The sequence below is a fragment of the Haplochromis burtoni genome, unplaced genomic scaffold (assembly GCF_018398535.1).
Source record: "Haplochromis burtoni strain Fernald_Lab_line unplaced genomic scaffold, NCSU_Asbu1 Contig_153, whole genome shotgun sequence".
Classification (NCBI taxonomy): domain Eukaryota; kingdom Metazoa; phylum Chordata; class Actinopteri; order Cichliformes; family Cichlidae; genus Haplochromis; species Haplochromis burtoni.
In genome coordinates, this window is record NW_024582514.1 from 1,419,367 (window position 1) to 1,441,693 (window position 22,327).

At 41.9% G+C, this 22,327-nt stretch overlaps 1 protein-coding gene across 2 annotated transcripts; it reads right to left on the reverse strand.

Annotated features, from left to right (window-relative positions):
* Positions 1–1,090: 1,090 nt before the first annotated feature.
* LOC102312849 (cullin-5) lies at positions 1,091–22,166 on the reverse strand. 2 transcript variants are annotated; one of them, XM_005932651.3, is made up of 19 exons: positions 22,035–22,166; positions 18,127–18,236; positions 14,575–14,674; positions 13,797–13,973; positions 13,118–13,259; positions 12,662–12,807; positions 12,399–12,479; positions 10,727–10,820; positions 10,186–10,316; positions 9,667–9,774; positions 8,951–9,015; positions 8,712–8,844; positions 8,488–8,619; positions 7,909–8,032; positions 7,524–7,699; positions 6,506–6,667; positions 5,471–5,589; positions 5,167–5,290; positions 1,091–4,319 (listed from the first exon to the last, which is right to left on the reverse strand). In XM_005932651.3, exons 1-19 carry the CDS (start codon positions 22,056–22,058, stop codon positions 4,125–4,127), a joined length of 2,343 nt encoding a protein of 780 aa, XP_005932713.1. In that variant the 5' UTR covers positions 22,059–22,166; the 3' UTR covers positions 1,091–4,124. The 2 variants fall into 2 exon arrangements, with proteins under 2 accessions (XP_005932713.1, XP_005932714.1); XM_005932652.3 differs by lacking the exon at positions 22,035–22,166 and adding an exon at positions 21,599–22,028.
* Between the last annotated feature and the right edge of the window lie 161 nt (positions 22,167–22,327).

A 22,327-nucleotide genomic window follows, 5' to 3' on the forward strand; every position in this document is an offset into this window, starting at 1 on the left:
ATGGTTGTTATTTCAGTCTTAAACTTTGAAGACAACCACTAGCCTGGCTATGAGCTCAGCATCAGTAGGATAATTTCTATCAACAGTGAGGTGAAGTCTGAGAAAAACAAAAGAGAAAAAAATAATTAAATGGCAGATTCAAAGCTGAAAGTTTTGTTTCAGTGCCTGAAACATTTTTGGAGGTTTGTAAGTACAAATCCAGCTTTGTACCTTGATGCCCTTCTGTAATCTCACTGGTGACATTTCCCCCCTCCAACTACAGATTAACAAACTTGAATTTCTTAGTTTTTCACAAGTTATCATTTCTGAGTACCAACCATCAAAAAAATGATTTTCAGACCAAGTTTCTGTGATTGTTGGAACTTCTTCAATCAAAACGACACAGTACACCTTGAGGCCAGAAGTTAAAACTCAACCAGAAAAAGATGCTTATCAGAAACAATAAACAAAGGAAGGACCCACCCCAAAAATATTTAGTGTGCTGGGTCCAGTTATTGATCCATTTCATCCAGTTAGCTGTATGTGGATTTGAGGATTTATGCCTATAAATAAACCCAGCTAGTGATGTCACCTATGACTGTGGATCTGAAACTGAATAAATCTGAAACAGCAGTTTAAAAACAAAAAAAGGAGATTGAGTATTGGTGGGTTGCAAAGCAGGTTGCAGATAACCTGTAAGCAGGGTAAAGCAGCTTAACACATGCACAGTACGAGACACACAGATTAGATTCTCAGAGGTTTTAACTATCCTAAGAGACAGGGATCATGCATGCTGACCTGACAGTCGTGGAGCAATTCTTCCTTTTTAGATCTTTATAGGCAAACCAAACCTCTAAAACCACCGGAACAAGTGGAATAAGAGGTTAGATGGTGCACCATATTTGGGATTTTGTGCCAGTTCTGCTGTACGTCTCTGTGCTTTGTGTGACAGATTACTGCAGGTTTAACTGTTCAACTCCTCAACTCTGACAGAAAATAAGAATAAAGCAGCCCAGCACTGAGACTTAAGAGTTTAGGGATAGATTTTTCTCTTCAGAAAACCAGAGGAGGAAACCCCCTACTGACTAACACAGAGACAGATGAGACTGAATATAATTAAATGAGTGTTTTTCCTCACAGATCACACAAAGAAAGAACTCATCAAAGTCCCTCAGTGTCCTCAAATGTGTTTAAAAATACAACAGGGTATCATCTGCAAAAAACAAACAAAAAACAACAACTAAGTGAGTCAGGCCTGTGCATAGAGAATAAAACTGCATATAATGCGACTGACATGTGGAGTTAGTTTCATCTCAGGTGAAACCTGAGGCAGACGGCCTCACTGCATTCAGAAGAGTTCACAATAATCCGAAAACTCCAGCGTTTTTTAAAATGTTTTTTTTTGCACGTCAGTGTGTAAAATGGATTATTCTCAACATCAATGTGTCGCAGTAACAAACTTAAAAGCGGCTTCAGCATTTTGACAAAATTGCAGATAAATCTTTATGTGGAAAGTGAAATAAATTAGACTAACAGTTTTTTTTTTGCAGGCTGAAACAGAGGAGAGAGCGTCAGTAAGTCAGTACTGCAACGGCAACAGACGTGTTTGCAAAAACAAGGCAAGAAAAAAATGGACAAAAAGTAACATTCCTCATAAATACAGAATAAATATTAAAAAACAAACAAACAAAAAACAACCCCACACATTCACAGTCGTCTTTCTTTTTCCTCACTGCTCACAGGATTTGATTCTCAGTTCAACAAGAGCAAAAAGATTCCCAGTGCAACTGATAAAAATCAGCCACGTTTTTTTAATATGAAGGGATCACCTCTGGAAGGTGAGCTTGGCATCAAAACATAGCTAAAAATGAAACCTTTTCATGCCATAGCATGGTCTGATCCTCCACCTATCCCTCATGGTGAGATGACTACTGAAGGTTTACCCAAAACGCACTTTTTCTCCAGGATACCAAAACCTGGTTCTGTTACTCAGAATTATAGACATTAAAATGCAGAGGAGTAATTTCACTGCGGGGACTAACACATTATTTACATTATTATAATTCCGTGTCCAAAAATCATGGAAAAAACTAAAACTCTGTTAAGGTGATGACACGTGGAGTGAAGTTAATCTGGAGTTATGAGGGCTGAAAAATGCTGGAAATTAATAAATTAAAAAGTTCAATCTTCCACTCAACCCTGTGTACTTTAAGGGTCTGCAACTCGCCCCTAAGTGAGTTGCAGACATAGTGTGATGTAAAGTTTTACACGTCTTCATTAAATACCCTAAAGTAATTTTACAGAAACAACATCTGCTGATTGTGAGGGGTGGGGGGCACTGATTGGTTCTCCATATTTACCTCAGCAGCTTTTTATTCTCTATAATTCACTGCAGCTGATCTCGCATTCACTGACCGGTCAGCTGACAAAATACATTTTCACACTCATTTTGAAGATGTTGCAGAGGCTACAGCACCAAATGACAATCAGGTGAGAAAGAGCAGAAGAAGAACAGCACATCTGCATATTTTCCTTTGTAATTTTACAACTTTCATCTCTAAAAATTGTTTTGGTTCGACCCCCTGACACATCCTGTGATTTTGTTTTATTTAATTCCCCCTAAACGTTTGGAGCTTCACTGTGTGGTGGCAGGTGTTTCTAGGTCCTCATTATGGTAATAAAAAGGGAAAAGTTTTCACTTTTTCATCATTTACTCCAACTCCATTAGCATGGAGCAAATTCAGAGCTCTGGTGTGATGAGAAACAATCGTGTCGTTGCTCTGGACCAAGTGTGTAGAATAAGTTCAGCTTGTTTTGAGGCAGTCACCAATCTTTTAAAGGCTTTTGTGATTCAGAGACAAACTGACAATTCTAAATAGTTTTTATGTCCCGGTGATAACGGAACTAAAGTTATGGCTGCAGAATCGCGAGAGCTGCTTTAAAGGGACTAAATTGTTGCTTTGCTTCAAACACTATGAAGGTTTATGGGCTGAAGGTGATTTGTAGGTTTCTGAGAGTTCAGGCAGAGAGGAAGAACAAAAGGGCAGTGCGCACACATCACACAAACTCAGACAGTGTTCTGCTTTGGAAAAAGGTCCAAACACCAGCAGCTCATTCAAACCTTAAGTAAAAGCAACAGAGCAGCTGTGTGGTTTTCTCTAACTGTGCAAAAAAAACCCCAAAAAAACAAACAGAGACACTCTTAGAATGAATGAGGTAAAAATTTAGACACTGAACTTCCATCTGAGTGCGTGCACAGTCCAGACCTCACACACTGGGGCAGTTACACTTTCTCGTTTTGTTCTTGAGGCTCTGCAAAGATGACGTCACCTGCAGCCCGGTCAGGGGATCACAAAAAAAATCTGAATACCAGCATTTAAATTCTCAACCCTTTCTGATACAACCAAAGTGTGACAGATTCTCCACTGAAGGGGGAAAAAAATCATAGAGCAGCATGCTGTTGAAAGTGCACACACACATACAAACACGCACAACTAAAAGATCAGATACACACCATGCACTCAAACACACACACACACGATTTGGCAAAATACTCCTCGGTAGTTTGAACTCGTCTCTCTCCTCCTCGATGGCAGCTTTCACTCTGCATTCCCTCTTCGAGTATTAGATCAGTGTAGGACAGGAGGGATGCTGAATGGCTGCGGCTAACATGGCAGCCGTCGCATGAAGTGAAAGCAAAGGACTGATATCAGCTTTGTTCTCCTTTTCTGCCCTCACTCCTTCTCCACCTCCTTCTCCGAAGTCCACTGCTGATGAAAGTAAGGCAGGAAGTATTCAATAACATCACTATTTTTTCTTCTTCTGAGCTGCTGGCGGACGGCGCACGCCGCCGTTCCTCTCCTCTGAGCAGACACTAGAGGGCAGCAGGGACAAACACACGGCCAGATGACTCAACGCTACGGCTTGAAATGACACTCCGGTAACACACTGGCGTCTCACAAACACAAACAATAGCCACACTTTTGTTAAAAAGGCTTTTCCGTGTCCTTCAGCGCGCTCCCAGCCCTCTTCTCCTTCTTCAAACACATCCTTTAAGTCCTTGTTTGTCTCATCTCGCAGGTTTTAAAGCGCCAGATGCAGGCCAGTCGTAAAAAACAGCAAAACACACACTCCGTCCTCGCTGCCTAGGCCATGTAGATGAAGGTGTTGATGTCCGCCTCGTCCCTCTTTATGTATTTGTGCTCGATGAGCCACTCGATCTGCTCTTTTATCATCTTTTTCTGAGGCAGAAACATGTTCTTCAGGATCTCCACCAGCTCCGTCTGCAGCTGGGCGTTGCTGATCCGCTTCCTCATCTTCATGATTTGGATGATGGCCTCCTGGAGAGGAAAGAAAAGGAAATGTTAGAACTTTGTGTAGACCAGGAATTGTGGCGTAAATTCTCTACGGACGCGTCTGCACACAGGCATGAAGACGTCCACATGGACCCTCGTGCTAACTGTCTGATGAAGTCATTTACATTTACCGTTACATTGCCTTATCATTACTCTGTAAAATGTCCTGAAACGCACTGTCACATAAACAAACACAAATCCCACATAGATAACTACTGAGGACACACATACGAACTTTCTTGTAGTATTTACGTGTGAATACAAAGGTAGGTAGAAACAGGTAGAAACGGAGGCTGTGGCTGCAGTGCTGAGGTCAGAGTGCACTCAACCTTAACGACATCTTAACGGGTTCCTGGCTAGCTTGGCGTTAGCATGCTGGCTGTGCAGACGTTTGCTGAAGTTGTGTTTTTTTTCATTCAATAAAAATAAAAGTAATGTTTATATCTCCGCTCCGCAAAGCTGTACCACGTCACAATTTTCTTCCTCCCACATACAAACTGAAATCAGCTGATTGTAGCGCAAGTGAAAAACATGAAGAAGAAAAGAAAATGTTTCATTTTTTTCTTGCCCAGCTTCCAGATAACTGAACAACTTTTGTAATGCAGGTAATGACATCAGTATAACTGTAATGAAATTAGTGAATTTAGTAAAGCCTGACTGTGCTTTACATTAATGAAAAATGTGATGTGATAACGGCAAAACCCAGCACTGTTGTCGAGCCGTAACCTGCTCATGCCCCAGATGAGCTGAACAGAAGCAGCAGAGTTGAAGCATCTCTGTCCTGCAGCCATCAAGGCTGCACACAGTCTGTGCGGGTGGAGTGTTCCCGTACCTGAGTTCTCAGTATTCTGAGCTGAACGATTCCTTCATTCTCCTCTTCTCTCATTCGCTCTGTGGTCAGCTGCAGACGGCCAATCAAATTGATCTTTCCCCGCTTCTGAACTTTGGAGTTTTTACTGAGAAAAATGTCGACATTTAGACACAGATCAGTATCTGAATATTGGGACTTACACAGCGGTGATATAGAGGAGAGCTTTAGTTACTCTGTACATGAGTGGATTATAATAACAATGAAACATTTAAACATGTCCACATCATTTCCAGAGGTTAAGATTTGTATAAATGCCAAGACCTACATGAGAGAGAACTCCTGGTTGACGTAGAAGAGCGTGCCGTCTGTGAAGTCTTTGGGTGAGCTCACCGGGGGGTCGTAAGACAACACCTGCCTCTTCAGCTTCGGGAAGGCGACCAGAGACTGCACAGTGAGGAGAGAGCAGGAGACCTGAAGTTAAACTTTATCATCATCATCAGCCACAAATACCGCGTGTTAAAGGACAGCTTGACTCTTATTTAATCACCACTGACTTTCTGTGGGCATAACTGTTGCTAAGTTTCATTCTAGGATGTTTTTTTTCTTTCCCTAGAATCGGTTACTGGTGTACGCTTAATAAGTCCATTCTTGGTCTGTTCCCATCTTACTTGCAGACGTACAGACAGGCGTTCACAGGCTCCTTCTCTGTGGAATTAGCTGCAAAATGAACCAAACCTAAAGGAGCTGCTCACGTTAAACAGCATTAAGCTCATTTTAACTGACCTGCAAACAGTTACTTCATGGCTGCTGGAACATTACTGCCCCCTTGTGGCCAGATATAACTGTGACAGTTACCTGTTACTATGTTTTTATGTCATGTAGTATTTTCATTAATGATCTTACATGTTTAAACTTCTTCCGTGTTGTTGCATGCATTATTAATCTATGTAACCATTGCTGGTTGACCCGATGCCTGCCTTTGCCGGGGCACTGCTGCAAAATACATTTTTTATCTTAAGAGTCTTAAAATAAAAATGTAGTACAGGCAGTGCTAACAGTGCTGAGCACAGCTGACTCCGAGTTCAAACCTGCCTGTTGTCCAAAAGTTGAGAAGGAATAGATGTCCTTTCACTTCTCAAACAAAGTTAGACACAATCTTCCCTTTTATTTTAGAAGTCTTTTCACGTTTTAACCAAATCACAGTGTTGTTTAAACATCTGCCGTCTCCACTGGGTGGATGGCTTTGCAATACAGGCAGCGTTATCTCTACTACAAGTTACGAAGAATTGATGTAACCTCAGTAACTTTTAAATCCTCTGTATTTCTGGTCTAACTTGTAAGTGGAGAAATTCGGTCTGACCCAGAGTGTTCGGCGCAGCTCTGCGTCGGGCAGCTCTGTGGCCAGTTTGAGATTCTCGAAGCTGATTCGCTCTCTGGGTCTCTGATTCCAGGCAAACAGCACGGCGAGCTGGAACGTCGTCACCTCCAGGTCGTACTGCCCCACTTCATTTTTAAAGGTGATCTGATCAGAGCAGAACCAAAGGACAAGGAAGGAAAGGTGAGTGTCAGTGCTGATTTGGTAGCCCGATATCATCTAAAGAGAAAGGTGGGCAGCAGCGGGCTGTAAACAAAAGTTGCTAAAAAATACACCAGAATAACTCTCCAGTAGTCTCAACCAGCACTTCCAAAACACTGTCAAGTTAAACTGTTTTTCTAACTTTCCACATGACCCAAAGAATCCCTGTTTGAAAACTGGAAAGTGTAAACAGAGGTGACCAGAAAAAAGATCACAGAGATAACAAACGTCTGAAGGAGAACAGTTCATGAAAATATGAGTAAAACTGAGAGAGTATCACCCGAGCGTGAGAAAATGCTCAGGTGTGCACACATGAGTATCATTTAAAAAGGATATTGTCAATAACTTGTGTTCTTTTTATTTAATCCAGTTCTTTTCTCAATTATTTACGTTTATGGACATTCTTGCATCCAAATTTCTTATAAAAGTCCTGTTTGATAATAAAATTGAAGATTTAGAGTTCCCTTAACTCCAAATATCAGGCGTTCTTCATAACAGAAGGCGTTAAGAAACAAAAATCTTCTATTTCCTAATTTGTAAAAATCAAAAATTCAATTTAATTTAAATTCCCAGAATCTCCCACACTGCTATATTTCTAGGGCTTTTATTCTGAAATGTACAGACAGGAAGATGCCCTGTTTTTTGCACATGCAGAAAAAATTTGAACAAATTTGTATGGATGACAGATAAACAAAGAAGAGATGAGAAAAACAGAAAAATGTATTCAGATTTTAGTTTCCAGGAGAGTCGTGTTTTCCGCTCTTCATGGCAGCAGGAACTCTGCTTTACTCCACACACTCACAATGCCGTTGGACATGAGGTGATGCCAGTGGAGCTTCCGACCGCTGTGATTCCTCTTGTAGAAGTCCTCCACCTCGGGGATCAGGTCCTCCAGCTCTGTGGGCAGCGAGACGAAAACCTTCTCACTGCTTCGTGACCAGGCGCCGGCGTTCAGGATCTTAATGTTCACGCTGTCCGCTGCACGGAGAGGAAAAGATGAAGTGAATAACCAAGAGAAACCGTTTACGCTCGGTTTAATACGTGACACGTCATAATCAAAATGTGCTTTAACTGTTTGAGACATGTGCGGCACCATGCTACACATAATATCGCAGACATATGTCATAGCTAACGCATGTTAGCATAAAAATAGTTGCGCTGTATGCTACAGTGCGTGCGTGTGTTACCTGGCAGTGCCAGCTTGTTGTGTTTGTGCATCTCTTTGAAGACCTGATTGAGGTCCTCTGACACCTTGATGTCCTGAAACATCCTGGCAAGCTTGTTCACATAATCAGCAGGCATGCCCACTTCCTACAGCCACACACAGACACACAAAGGAAGCAATAAAATCAGACAAACGGGCAATTTGATTGTTAAACATCAGATTTACATCACATGGCATGATGTGATAAAATATTTAAAAGAACCAAAGCCTTCGTCTCTATCAAGTAACCAGTTTTTCTGCGTCGGGAAGAGCAGTTTCCCGATGTGTTTTGCATAAGCACAAAAACATAAATCACTTACAGGACACCCTAGAAATGATAAAAGCACTTAAAACTGGCTTAATACTTTAATTTATACTAAAGCATATAGTTAGGGCTGGATCAGGTGACCCTGAATCCTTCTTTAGTTAAATAAATAAAACTGAATTGAATTTTGCTGCATTAATATATTAATGCAATATCAATACATATGTTAATATGTCGCTGAAATCAGTAGCGATTTTATGACTCTGCTGCTGAAAGTTCAAGAAAAGCTGAACTCACTCTCAGCCACTCCACCATGTTCTCTTCAATCTCGCTGTCGGCCGAAATGTCCAGGATGAGGCGCCTGGTCAGATGAGCTTTGTGGTAACGCATGAACACGTCTTTGTTCTGGACGTATTTCAGCACCAAGAGCTGCAAGGAGGGGAGAGAAAAGCATGAATCTGCGAGAGAACGAGAGAAGGGGAAGTCATAAATGGACTGATATGCTTTGAGATTAGACTCACCACTTCTTTGAGTTTGAGCTCAATTTCCTCTGAGGTCAGTTTCTTGCTGAGCGGGGTTTTCCTTAGCAGCATGTCACAGTAGTTTGCCAGCAGCTCCGGACACTTCGACTCCGGCTGAGTCTTCATTCCCACTCTGATTCAACAAGGAAATGCATTCACACATTTATGCACACACACACACACTGTGACCAGTTTTAACCAGCGACGAGCGATTTAAGACCCACAGTGGCCAAACATACCCTTTCTGTTTCATCGGCAGCTCCAGTTTGAAGATTGTGGCATCATTGACGACCGCTTTGTAAGCCTGCGAGGTAACAGAAAATACCGCCGCAATGAGAAAAACAATTCTTAAAATACCAAAGAGCCCTAAAGCCTTTCAATTTCAGACAATAAATTGAAACAATTAGATTTCTTCACTAGTGGTTTTAGCAAAAGCACAGCCGACTAAAGATTCCCGAAGTCCTTGATAAACCAGCTAACAGCTGAACAAAATAACATGTGATGATGTTTGATTTCTACTGTAACCCTAACAGAGATCCCAGCAGCCCCCACCTCCAGTAGTCCATGCTGCTCTGATTTAAGACGTTCTGTTTATTTTAGCAGAAACCTCCTCGAATCAGCACAGATCAGGATGTGACAGTACGATGAATCCACATGTGTGAACACCGGATCACTTTTCTTCCCGGTGGATTACATTGGATAAATAAAGCTACAGTTAAGTTCTTATGAACCTGGAGTATTCGTGTAGAACCCTCCTGCTATTCTGAAGCTGTGCTGTAGCACCGACACTGTAAAAGTGAAACCTGTTCATATGAACTTTGACCAAAATACCAGCCCAAACGCTGCACCTGACCCTGACCTGTGAGGAATACACAGGCCTGCACATTCTCATTTAAATATCACTGGATATTTGAACTTAAAGGAGTGACTTCTTTGGAAGTCAGATAAAACAGACCTTATCTCTTGCTGTGAGGAAGCGTGGGTCATCCTGGAAAGCCTCCTTTACCAGCTTACTGAAGCGGTTAAACAAAGTCAGCAGCTGCTCCACATACTTTTCAGAGTCCTGAACAAACACACATTAAAAATGACTGAGCAAGCTGTCAGAGCAGACCTCGAATATTAACTTTCATCTCTCATCTTTCAAACATGCCAACAAACGGCTCATTCCATAAAAAATACAAAAAATGATTTCAAATCTCAAAAAGGTTCCCACTTAAATGAAGCCATGCAAGGTTTATTCATACTATGAATGTTTCCCGAGTACAACAAAGGAGTCCAAACCTTGCACTTAAAGAAAAAGAGCAACTTTAAAAGTGCCAGATTTCACCCGTACACCTGTAACTATGTTAAATGTATTTGCATGGCTTCATTAAATAAAAAAACATTGAGCCGACTCTGAGGGGAACAGCTGCAGGAACTGACGGATTCTTCCTCGAGTGACCGTGGTTGCTAAAGTGTGTGTTTGTGCACGTACAGTAGTGATAGTCTCTGCAGCAGCCACCATGTCCGCTAGTCCAGCACTGATGATATGCTCCTCCAGGTCTTTCAGCATGGGCTCGATCCCGTTGGGAACCTTGTCCATCAGTGAAAACATGAGGTGCAGCTCTGCCCCAGAGAAAAGCAGCGTCACACACTGGACAAGAAGCACGTGGGATGAAACTAAAACTTCCTGCTCTTTCTGGCTCATGGAAAGCCCAGATGGCTGAGGACTGCCATAATCCAAGTCCTCAAAATGATTTTTGCCAACTTAAAGAGTAAGCTGAACTTGTTCATTTAATTATAAATCCTTCTACTAATAAAAACAACTTGTGTCGTAAATGCTCACGAGCCCTGACTGTGGTTGGTGAACAAACAGCTCTACATGCAGGAAACCAGAGCAGAAGCAGTTTCTATCTTTAAATCTACCCTGACTGATGCAGCAGTGAATTTCAAAGCCCCTATTTTCAGCAGATGTTATATTTTGTAGTGCGAATCAACAGAGTTAACTTCAGCAGCGACGTTGCTGAGGTACTCACTGACTGTCTCGTTGCGTTTGATCATTCCTGGACATTCGGCGAGGATTGTCTCTTTGAACGAGGTCACCAGAGCGTTCACGCAACACTCCATCAGCTGTGAGGATACACAGAACATACAGACTGCCGTTAGGACGAGATATAAATTAACAGGCAGCACGTACATTTAACAAGACTCCCGAAATTCAGTTTAAACTGAAACCAACACAGGAAGTGACCCTAAAAGAAAGGCCAGATGAAGGAAAGCACACACGGGAGGGTTCAACACAACCAACGGATGACTGAGAGAAAGTTCAGTGACGAGCTGCTGACCTGAGGTTGTTTCCTCACGACTTCACAGGTGAAGTTGTTGTTACATCGTCTTGTTACAACTACTTGTTACTTTCACAGGTGAAGTCGTAGGTGTACAAGATATAACAAGTTATTTTTTCTTGCAGTCAGAAGTTTTGAGTTAAAGTAAGCATACGCAGGCTGCAAAACATATTTAGGAGCCCAAGCAGGCCCCATTTTTCCACAACAAAATATGTGACAAACAACAGAAGTTTGAAGCAAAGAGCCAGCATGGCAACCAAGATGGTGAAAGCAGGTGGAGCTGAGTCAGCACCAGCTGTGCTTTTTACTGCAGTCAGAATTAAACCTGAGGGGGTAAAGGGTCCATGGCAACCCTTTCTTCATGAAAGCACCTGTTCAACAAGCTTAAACATGAAGAAAAGCGTCTCCTTCTACCTTCAGGTGTGTCGACACAGCGACAGCACAACTCAATTAAAGTCAAATGAAAGCAGTTTGATTTCAGGTGAACTCCAGAAATAAAAAAGCCGTCTCCCTTTCTGGCAGCGATGCCTGCAGCATCCAGGCGGGTAGCAGAATAAACTTTAATTAGCTTATTCACTATGTTCATTTATTCATTATAACAGTGGCTCTCAAATTGGGGTGCCTGGACCCCAAGGGCTCCACGAGCCATATACTGGAAACATGTCGTGGCACATAAATACATGCGCATCACCCGGGCCTGAGCTAATTAGCCCAATGGACACATTTTTAAGTCCAAGCCAAACCAGCTAAAATTAGAAAGTATGACGACGGTTATGTTTGAGTTTGGCTTTATCGAGAATGACGATGGAAGACCAAAACGGGTTATGTGTCTTCGAGTGGTAGCAAATGAAGTCAGCCAAGCTAAAGCGTAACGAGTTTTATCAGCATGATTAAGGCAGCCCTTGGGAAACTTTTTACCCGCTGTAAGGAGGAGTCCCTGCCTCCCAAAAGTTTGAGAAGCTCTTAGTAGAAATAATTTTAGCCCAAAGTCATCTGGGATGAGCTCAAGCCCTCCCTCGACCGTGAACTGGATAAGCTGTTAGAAAAAATGGATGGCTGGATGGATCGATACCAATTATTGTGCAGATTTAGATCATAGAATCAAAAATATAAATCTGCTAAATTGTTGGTTATATACATCAAGAAATACATAAATTATGAAGGCAAAGAAATTAACATGAGCTTTCTCCACAGGCCAATAATCTTATCTGTCCTACCTCGGTGTCATGTGTAGAGCACAATCAGGCTCGGTTATGATGTTCTGCATCAGTACACCGAATATAACGTGAGCAGATGATGGGACAGTTTGGAAACACACGGTCAGGACAGTAAAAGAACTTCTGATCCTCTTAAAGACACTTACTGCTTGAACAGAGTTACATTCACGACGTGTTTCTAGATATCTAAGCGCTCTCTTCTCCTCCTCCCTCAGCTTCGCATCTGCCTGTAAGGAAACACACAGAAACACAGAAAATGAAGATTAGGTTCAAACAGCTAAAGCTTTCATTAATGCACAAAGCCAGGAGCACAACTTTATTCTACGCTCTGTCCTCAGAATGTTTTAAGGTGGACTTCCGTATTCATTAGTGGGATCATTTTATATGCATCGGTACTATTGTGCCGTACATATTTCATGTAGTTCTGGACACCGTTCTGCTGCAGGTAGGACGGCGCCTGAGTTCTGTAGAACCTCTCTGTAGAGTCCAGGTAGGCTTTCTCAAAGTTATCCCTGTAGATCTGCAGCTTGTCCTCCGGGTTAGAGCACAGGTTGACTGGTGGGAGAGAAGTAAGAAAGTGTTTATTTATATTTTTCAAGATTTTTTATAAACTATGATGACATTTTGGGGCTACTGAAGGCTGAATACAGTTTGTTTCCTCATAACTTGACATTTTCACTGTATATTTTTTACATTTTTTTCCTTTATCTTTCCTAAATTTATCACTTTGATTTCAAAAATATTGTTTTTGGCTTTTATTATCATTATTTTATCTTCTCTTCCGATGCAGATTTGAACATCCACCATTCATGGGTTTTACGAATTGGATAAGCAGTGATGGAGCACATGCCCCCCCCCGTCTTACCGTATGACTCTCGTACGCCTATCACGAGCTGAGAGTCAAAGGCCTCGCCCAGCCGCTCGGCGTGCACCAGCTTCATGGCGCTGTCCTGCAGGCGACTCTTAATGTTTGAAAAGATCGACTCGTTCCACGTGTCCAGCATCAGCTGTGAAAAATAAGGAGGGAGTTAAACAATAATACCATCAGTTTCCTGCAACCTGAGAATAGTGAAGCCGAATTTATTTATGAAGCGCTTCTAACAAAACCTCCTGCTTGCTGAGTCACACTCCCTCACCCACAGCATCCCCCTCACTTCCGAGACCTTCCTCACAGAGATCAAATAAATATCGTATGAGTCATGTTTTAAGCTGTTCACTGAGTCGAGATTTCGAGGCTAACTGACCCTTAGCTGCTCTCCACCGTCTACATATAACAGTTAAAATTCAATGTTTTCTTCTGCGTGAGCCTCTTCTTTCGCAGCCTTTCTGCCTTTTATTATTCTTCCACTTTGATATCTGCCCTCCCTACTAACCTTTTCCACTTATGACTTTATAAAGTTCATAAAAGGCTTTGTCTTCTTTCATCTAATGCCCTCCTGCTTCTTTAGCTTTTCTTCACAATCAGCCGTCCACACCAGCCACCGTGTTTCCCTTCTGCTTCCTTTAGTGCTTCTGGTTCCCCAGCTCATATGTTGACCTCTCACCTTGCGTACAATGCTGTCCTCCATGTTGGTTTTCTTGTTGCTGCCTTGTTTTCCCATCAGTGTGATCTCCAGCTGACAGAAGGGTTTGGGCAGGATGTCGCACTGGGTGAAGAACTTCCTCCACTCCACAATGTAGGCTTTGAGGAGAGCCGTGTCGTCCTGGTGGCTCAGCACTCGCTGCGAAGACGGAGGTGATATGGATCAACCAGAAAACAAACAAACACACTCATCATGTCTGTGTTTGTCCCTGTGTTTGTAAGCATGACAATTAAAGGTCACATCTGGTGGTTTTCATGCGTTTTATGGTCATGCTTGCTTCTAATAATTGATTAGTCTCTGATTTTGTACTAATTAGCAGATGTCTGTGTCTGTAGTTGTACAGTATATGGATGCAGCTTGCTAACCAAACCACCCAACTCTCAAAATGTATTTATATAGCACTAAATCACAACAACTGTCATCTTGAGGCATTTTATACAGTAAACAATGGACCTGGATGTGAGAGGCCAAATGTCTGATGAGGTCACATTGAAACAGGATTTAACGTTCCAGCTCCCCATCACCGATTTCATGACATGTTGTGGGGAATTCACAGTTAGCAAGTGAGTGTAAAGAGGCTCCTGGTCACTCTACTGAAGCAGGTCCCTTCTCTAAACCAATCACAGTACTCGTAGCTCTGAGAAGATGCCAGGAGCGAGTGTGCAACATGTGGAAAAGGGCAACTTTGGACAATGACTCCGCCTAATCCTCCTGACATGATCTGAGTTTATCTGCTTACAGCTTGTGCTTGTTTGATGAAGTCGAGGATGTCGTCTTTGAGGGCTTGGTGGATTTTGGCTGGTCCTTTGTCATCCCATAGACACACAGCGTGAACATCTCTGGAGGACAGAAAGAGCACATCTGTGAGGCTTTAGACCTGAAATTTTTTTATGTAAACTTAAATTTAGAGTAATCTAAGCTTCTTCATAAAGCTCCTTTCTAGGTCAGAGGTCATCAGCTGCCTGACAGTAAAAAGTGCAAAGACAAAGCAAATACAGGTGCTTAACACAAACACCGAACCCCCCAAGAGAGTCTAAAAACTTTAACCCAAAACACCCACAGGTCTTAATGACAGTGGAAAACCACCCTCGCAACCACATCTGTGTCCACATGTGTTTAGACACCTTTCTATTATAACTTTCTGTAATAACATCCAAGCTCCTCGTGTTGCAGCTCAGGGCTGTGAAATTACTCAAACTTAGTGCAACATTCACTCCCTGCAATGCTACTGCATTTGTATTCAGCTCAAATGATTATTTTCCAATTAAATCATAATTAAAATACAAAGACATTCACTTTAAAAATTATTTTTAAGTTCAATAAATCTGTTTACGTGCTTAATTGAGTTACATCTCAGTAAAACACTTCTGGCAGTTCCCTTATTTCCCACGAGGTCACCACAGCAGATGGATCTGCATATTTCATTTGGCACTGATTTTATACTGGATGCTGTTCCTGATGCAACCCTCCCATCAGTCCGAGCGTTGGACTGACAATAGGAGTACATTAGATTGCCCCGACAACCCCCCAAGGCTGGGCTTTAATCGTTACAATCACAACACTGATGATAATAACTGATTAGAAGAAGCCCCACCTCCACACCACAGGACCTGCTGTTCTGGAAATGTTCAGGCCGTTTTTTCGGCTTTCTCTTTTTTCGCACTTCCCAGTTTGCTGCACTGTGATAAACCTGAACCTGATCTGGATCCAGGATTTTTTTTTTGCTCTCTGTGTCACTAAGAAATGAGGTTAGATAAGAAAATCTGGAGGTTTGACATCATATCTTTACAAATACATACCACATTAAAATAAGAACAACTGTGAGATGTTTCCTTCATGTTCAAAAGAGAATAGTCCAAATAAGCCCAGATGCAGATATTATTCTGGATCCAGGAACTCCAGCGTGATGTGGAGAAAATGATGTTTGCTGGTGGATCAAACCAGCAAACAACATTTTGCTGGTTTGATCCACCAACAAATGGTGGGTTGAGCTGTTTTCTTGGATAACTGAGTTTGGGGACTTTCCCCTGCTCGCCACGTTTATTTAATCCTTCTCACCTATAACTAAGCACCTTACATGAACGCTCTGTGAGCTCCTGTCTCCACATGAAACGTTATAAACTTGCTAAAATTTCCATCAACTGTTGGACCACTCTCTCTTTAAACATCTTTGGATAAGATAAGAAGTCGCAGTAAAACTCTCCATGTTCCTGTTCTGCTATTTTCATCATATTTCTCAATACCAAATGACAAGTCACCAACTTCCTATTCACCTCTTTTGGCCTCCACACAGTTCAAGTTTAAATAGTGCAAAAATCACAAAAAAAGGCTTGCAGGGCTTTTAACCTATGAATCACACGATCTTCTGCAATCTTTGACAAGACTGAAGGCTAGATAAATGAAATTCTCCAACAAAGCCGTTACAAGTGCTTTACTAAATATGAATGTAATCCTCTATACAGCTCTTAATTCCTGAAATAGCACTTGCTACTTTCACGCCTTTTATGATTTAACACAAATTTTAAAGACAAAATCATCATATTTTCATGAGCAAACAGGTCAAAGCACCGGTGAAAAGATGCCTTGATGCCCTTGTGGGTTTTACTTGCAGCTGCTTGTTATTTTCTATTCTATGAAGCGGTTATGGAAACACAAACTCCACACTACTTTGAGGATTCCCACATCTTCTGCCTTTGTAAGACATGTTTAATGCTACTGTGCATTAAATTCAAGACCAGTTTTATAGTTACCAAAACAGAAAAACCAACAACAAGTCTCCAGATGTTCAGCTCTGTGAGCTGTTAGGTGTCCCTGTTATTACTAACAACAAACTGCTCTGAGATGTTTTGGGCTACATCAGCTGCAAACTTGCTGTCTCGTCAGAAATGTTCTGGACTAACAGACTTAGCAGAACAAAAAATAGGGTTAAGTATTTTATTGTCTCCCGTTGGGGGTAACACCAACATGACCACACATGCACACATGAAACAGGCACACATTAGTAAGTAAAGATCTCAATTAGCTGTTTAATTCACAAAAGGGAAAAGAAAAATCATATAATGCCCATGTTTACACAAAAGGAACTTGTACCTCCTTCAAGAAACCGACAGAGTTGGTGGGCCTGTCCACTCGTGCTTTATGGGAGGAAATATCAGAGTTACCTGTAACTAAACTACGAATAACAGTTTTCTCTGAGGTTTCCACAACACACTGGTTAGTCTGGAATCTAGCACAAGGATTTCTGTACAGAGATAACATAAAAGGTGAGCTAACGCATGTCAGAAAGGCTGAATTTAAAGGGACTGCTGGCATTTATACCACATTGATCTGGCCTTCTGATTACCACCCACTTTACGTCCCGAGGAGCAACTGTTCACTGAGCTACTTCTAATAAATGAATCTTAAAACACTGATATTAATACATTAGTTTTAGGTGAACAGAGGGTAACAACAGTGACGGCTCACTTTCTCAAGGGCTCTGTATGTAGAAGTGAATTTCCCCATTTACTTTCTCCACTGACCTTTTGGAAAATCCTAAATAGAAGATTTTTAAAGTTTGAACCAACCAATCTGCTCCGATTTGCATCATGAACATTAAAGATGTGATTTGGGAAAAAAAATTGTACAAAACCATGTGCATAATTACTTTTAACTGTGAAGGAACAACTCATTACATAAAGGACTACAAATCCCAGATTCCACAGAGAACGACTTCCAGCCTTCTTGAGTTTATTCCTTTTCATTATCGTGGTGTGTGCAGTAAAAATAGCCTCAGAAACCGCTCTTGCAGTTTCTGAAGTTTTGCGTTCACTAAGTGACCCGACGTGCACTGGTTTAAACATTTCCATGGTAACAGCAACCTGCACCAATCAGTCGTTATTTAAATTTAGAATTGTGGGTCAAACAGTTCTTCATGACATTGCAAATAAAATGTCTTTTTTTGGGTTAAAACAGCTGATATCGTATGGACGTGTGCTTTCTACAGGAGCGCCTAGCATCATTTCACAATATTTCAGTCCACTTCAGGTGGTTACAACATTATGGCTCATTATCAAAATTCCTGTGGAGGACGTGAACTGGATTTTTACTTCCAGAATCTCACTGTTGTGCTCTATAGATTCAGAAGCTTTAAGAGTTTTGAAAGATCTGCAGGACCTGTGAAAGCATTGCAGAACAATAACAACACCCGTTGAAGAACACCTGCATGAAAATGAACTAATAAAGCAGCTGCTTCCAGAAACGTCAGCAGCTGCTGTGTAACTAACGGACAAAGCAAAACAGCATCACTTACGAGAACAAGTCGAACCACTGTTGCTTGGTGACAGCTTCCTGTCTGAGCAGCTTGAGGACGATGGGCCGCATCAGATCCCACTTGTCCTCAAACTGCAGGGACCCCTTGTTCTGCAGGAGAGACATGGGATGGGTGGGAGTGGGAGGAAGAAGAAAAACAGCCATGAGAACAGAGGCGTGAAGACAGAAAGCAAGACTAGGCAGACGTACACAAATACAGACAAACGACCACAGGCCAGTCGCTGCAGTGACGTTTTTAATATTTTTACATAAGCAAGACTTTTAAACACTCGTGTGACACCTGTGGTAACATTTGCTGTTCAGCTGCACACATTTATATAAGATCTGGAAGAAGGAAAAGACGACTTTAGAGCAGAGGTTTTCAAACTTTTTCTGATAAAGTCACAGCAAAGTTCAAATCAGTGTTTGAACACACACCTGTATTTACATCTGTGCAAACTTAGAGACACTATAAGGAGTACTTATTGTATCAGAACAATATAGGCTTTAACCTTTATTTATTCAGGTGAGAGGGATTTAAAATGGCACAAAAACAACAGCCACACAGAACCACTGACTGCAACAGAAAGGTTCGGTTTCATTTCTTAATTTAAAGACTACCACAGCCACCAGTTCTTTCAGCTCTTTGTGTGGATTTCTAACAAACTGAAAAGCTTTGAGTCCCAACTCTGTCCTGACTTTGGGGACAAATATGTGTTAAATATCACGAAAACAAAGGCTTCACTGATTACGGTTTTTACACGTACACAGATAAGAGGAAACCAACCCAAGTGAGTGAGAAAAAAACAACCACTTAGCTGTACTTGCATTTTGTCTTTTCTTTTAAAGAGCTATGCACCATTCCATTTATTTGAGCAGAATAAATAATTATAACGATCAATAAATTTCATCATCTTATTCTTTAGGAGCAGATGATCCACTCTAATCTAATAACATTAAAAAAAAAAAGCTTCTTTTTCAAAAGTAGTAATTATTTGTTAAAAAACCCCAAAAACTTAACATTCATTTTGGACACAAACCTTCAATGTGTGTTTTAAAGACAAATTCTGATCTATAATTATGTCTTAATGCATGTATGTTGTGATCAATTTAATTGAATTCCCTTCAGCAGTTTGATCTTAGTAAGATTAGGTAACATTTAGCCATTTGAAAACAGCATGAACCTGGGTTTGTCGGCATGAACCTCCACTAGCATGCAGGCTGTTGTCATCACCTAATTTATTTCATTTTGCTCAGTTTCAAACCATCCACCAAATGGTTTTCCAGCCCTCTGTGAACATTTTTTTTTTCTTTCTTTAGCTGACGGGTGATCGGTGCTGGTAGTTAGCTGTGGTTTGAGCCACACGCAAAACAAACCCCAAAACAAAATGATCCTGTTACACCCACTTTGACTTCCTGGTTTGTCTCTCACTCTCATAATCCCCATCATCCAGTAACTATGCAAACAGACCGAGCTACCTATGACAAAGGTTTTCTCTTTTTTCTCCCCCTGTGTACTGTTACATTACTTTATATGCCATCTTACACAGTAATAATAAAATATTGGTTGTTTTACATCATTTGGGAACCACAGATTTAGAGTACTGGAGCACTTCTCATACTCTTTCTTCATATCTGCCCATCTAACACTTCATTTAAGCAATCAAAGCAAGGTTTTTGGAACAATGACTCTATTTTAAGCACTCTGCAATGTTTAAGGACATTCATGGACTTTGATACATTTCAGCACTTTGTCACATTTCTGTTCAAATGTGCAGGGCTATGCTCGCTGTATTTAAGCCAGGCTGTTTTAGAAAGAGGGAAAAGCTCCCGACCTCAAGATTTTTCCTCTTGGCCTTTTCAACAACCTCTGGACCGTAAAATCAGAGAATTGTGGTGCAGAGAGAATGCTGCTCATCCTCTGGAGCTCATAATCTGACACAGACCTGACCAATTTACGCTCCTACCCCCACCTAAAGCCATGAGCTCTGGGTAGTGACAAAAGAATGAGATTGTGGATACAAACGCCGGAAATGAGCTTCCCCTGAAGAGTGTATGACCTCAGCCTTATGGACAGGGATAAGGTGAGGGGCTCTGTGATTTAGGAGGCACTCAAAGCAGAGCTCCTGCTCCTTCACACTGGGACACACTGGAGAGATCAAGTCTGCTTGAAAAACAGCACGTGTGTTTGCTCATCAAGTCTCCCAACTAGGGATGGGTACCGGTGTCCGGTGCCATGATGGCACCGGTTCTGACATAAACCGTAGTAACCAGACCGAAAAGCAGCGCACATTTCGGTGCTTTATTTCGGTGCTTTTTTTCCCTGAGCTGTGATACACTTTAGATTCTAGCCAATCATTTTACGTTTCCGAGGATAGTAGGCGGGGCCAGGTACGTACGTTCAGTTAGAGCAGAGCTACAGATTAAAAGTGTCCAAGGCCAAGCGTCAAAAGTCTGGCTGTACTTCATAGCAAAATATGCAAACTCAGCAGCAACAAGTGCTTTAAGCTGATACTGTGATACTGTCAAAGGAGGTAACACCTCAAATCCGATGAAACACCTGGCGACGCATAGCGTTTTTTTTAAAAGCCCAGAAATGCGCTGTATTTGATAGCTTGCTGCGAGACCTCACACCGAGCACATCTACTGCGGGTGGGTTGCCTGTTATGCAACATCCCCCAAAAACACGAAGAGGAGAGTCCTGGCCCCTAGCCCTGCCAGTGTAGCAGAAATGATGACGGATGATGGTGGCAGCAGCAGCCGTTCTTCTCTGCGTGAGTAGCTAATTTACGTTGAGTAGGCTAACCACGTTATTACATTAATGCATGTAAGGTGAACTAGCAAACATCATCATAGCTACATGCGGCCCTCTTCTTGGATGGCAGATACTCCCTTCACCCTGGCCAAAAAGGCTAAAATGACCAAAGAAAAAGTGGAAAACAGTTAAACATGAGAGGTTTAGGACAAAGTTTGTGTTTTTTCCATTGTTTAAGCGCTGCTTCCAGCCAAGAGTGATACCATATATGCCCCATAGCTGCAGAAAAGGCTAACATTGTTATATTTTTACAAAAAACAGCTGAACATGAGAGGTTTTTGGACCAATTTTGTGTTCTCCATTCTTTAAGCACCGGTTTGAGCACCGGCACTGTTTCAAAAGTACCGATTTGGCACCGGTATCGGATAAAACATAAACGATACCCATCCCTACTCCCAACAGTGTGACAGCAGTTAGGGTCAAGGGTCAGATGGGAGGGGAGCCGCCTGTCGATAATTATGTTCAGCACAGACCTGACCGCCTCTGTCATAGGTAGCCCGGTGTGTTATTAACGTTTGCTGCTGGAAGACATTATGTTTAATGGAGGCTTTTGTAGATTTAGCAGGTTTCGGTTGCAGAGGGAGGGTGTCGGTTTACCGGCTGTTAGATCGCTAAAACCAATTAAGAATAAAGACCTGGCCAAAAGAAACGTATTTACGGTTGAGCTGCGGGGTTGACGCGATGTCCTGTCGGTTGATTGTCTCCCCGAACCGTGTTTCCCTGGCTTCAAGCTGGCTCCGGCTGTCGGTTCGTCGCCGCCGGCTTGAGGTGACCGGCTAACGGCTACGGTTTGGCTCGAGTTAAGAACCGCAGGAGACGGGCTCGGTTCTGCTTCTGCTCTGCTGGAGCCATACACGAATACCGGGGAAAACGGACTCCGATATTAACACCGGACAGACGACAGCGGTGACAACTGTGACTTCAGGCGCACCTATTTGTACATTTAATCCGTTTATTTAAAAATTAGCGCGCTTTTATGCAAAACACGGCACCGACAGCACATATCTCCGTTAGAGGCGTGAACACACACTGAAACGGAGAGACTGAATGTGCGCACAAGCATAGGAAATGCGATATATTCGAGAGCTTCTTACCTTTAACAAATTAGACGTCGCCATGTTTCTTCAACTTATCACCTCGCAGAATCTCGCGAGACTCCTGCTGGAGCCGGCTCAGCATTAGGTAATGTCAGCCCGCACAAAAGGAGCGTTTTTACTGTGAAATCTTCCCAGAAACCTTATTTCACACACACACGAAAGGGCGGAGGGCTTGTTCTCGTGGATCACGTGTCACAATTAGTCCTAACAAGTGCAACAATAAAATTGTGTAATAACATGGACTTATAACAACAACAACAACAACAACACTAATAATAATGTTGACTCAT

Coding starts and splice junctions, on each gene's coding strand:
- LOC102312849 (XM_005932651.3), bottom strand. CDS start 22,058: ATGGCGACGTCTAATTTGTTAAAG. Junction 12,808..13,117: donor AGGCGTACGAGAGTCATACG/GTAAGACGGGGG, acceptor CTCTCCCACCAG/TCAACCTGTGCTCTAACCCG. Junction 5,590..6,505: donor AGCTGCGCCGAACACTCTGG/GTCAGACCGAAT, acceptor CTCACTGTGCAG/TCTCTGGTCGCCTTCCCGAA.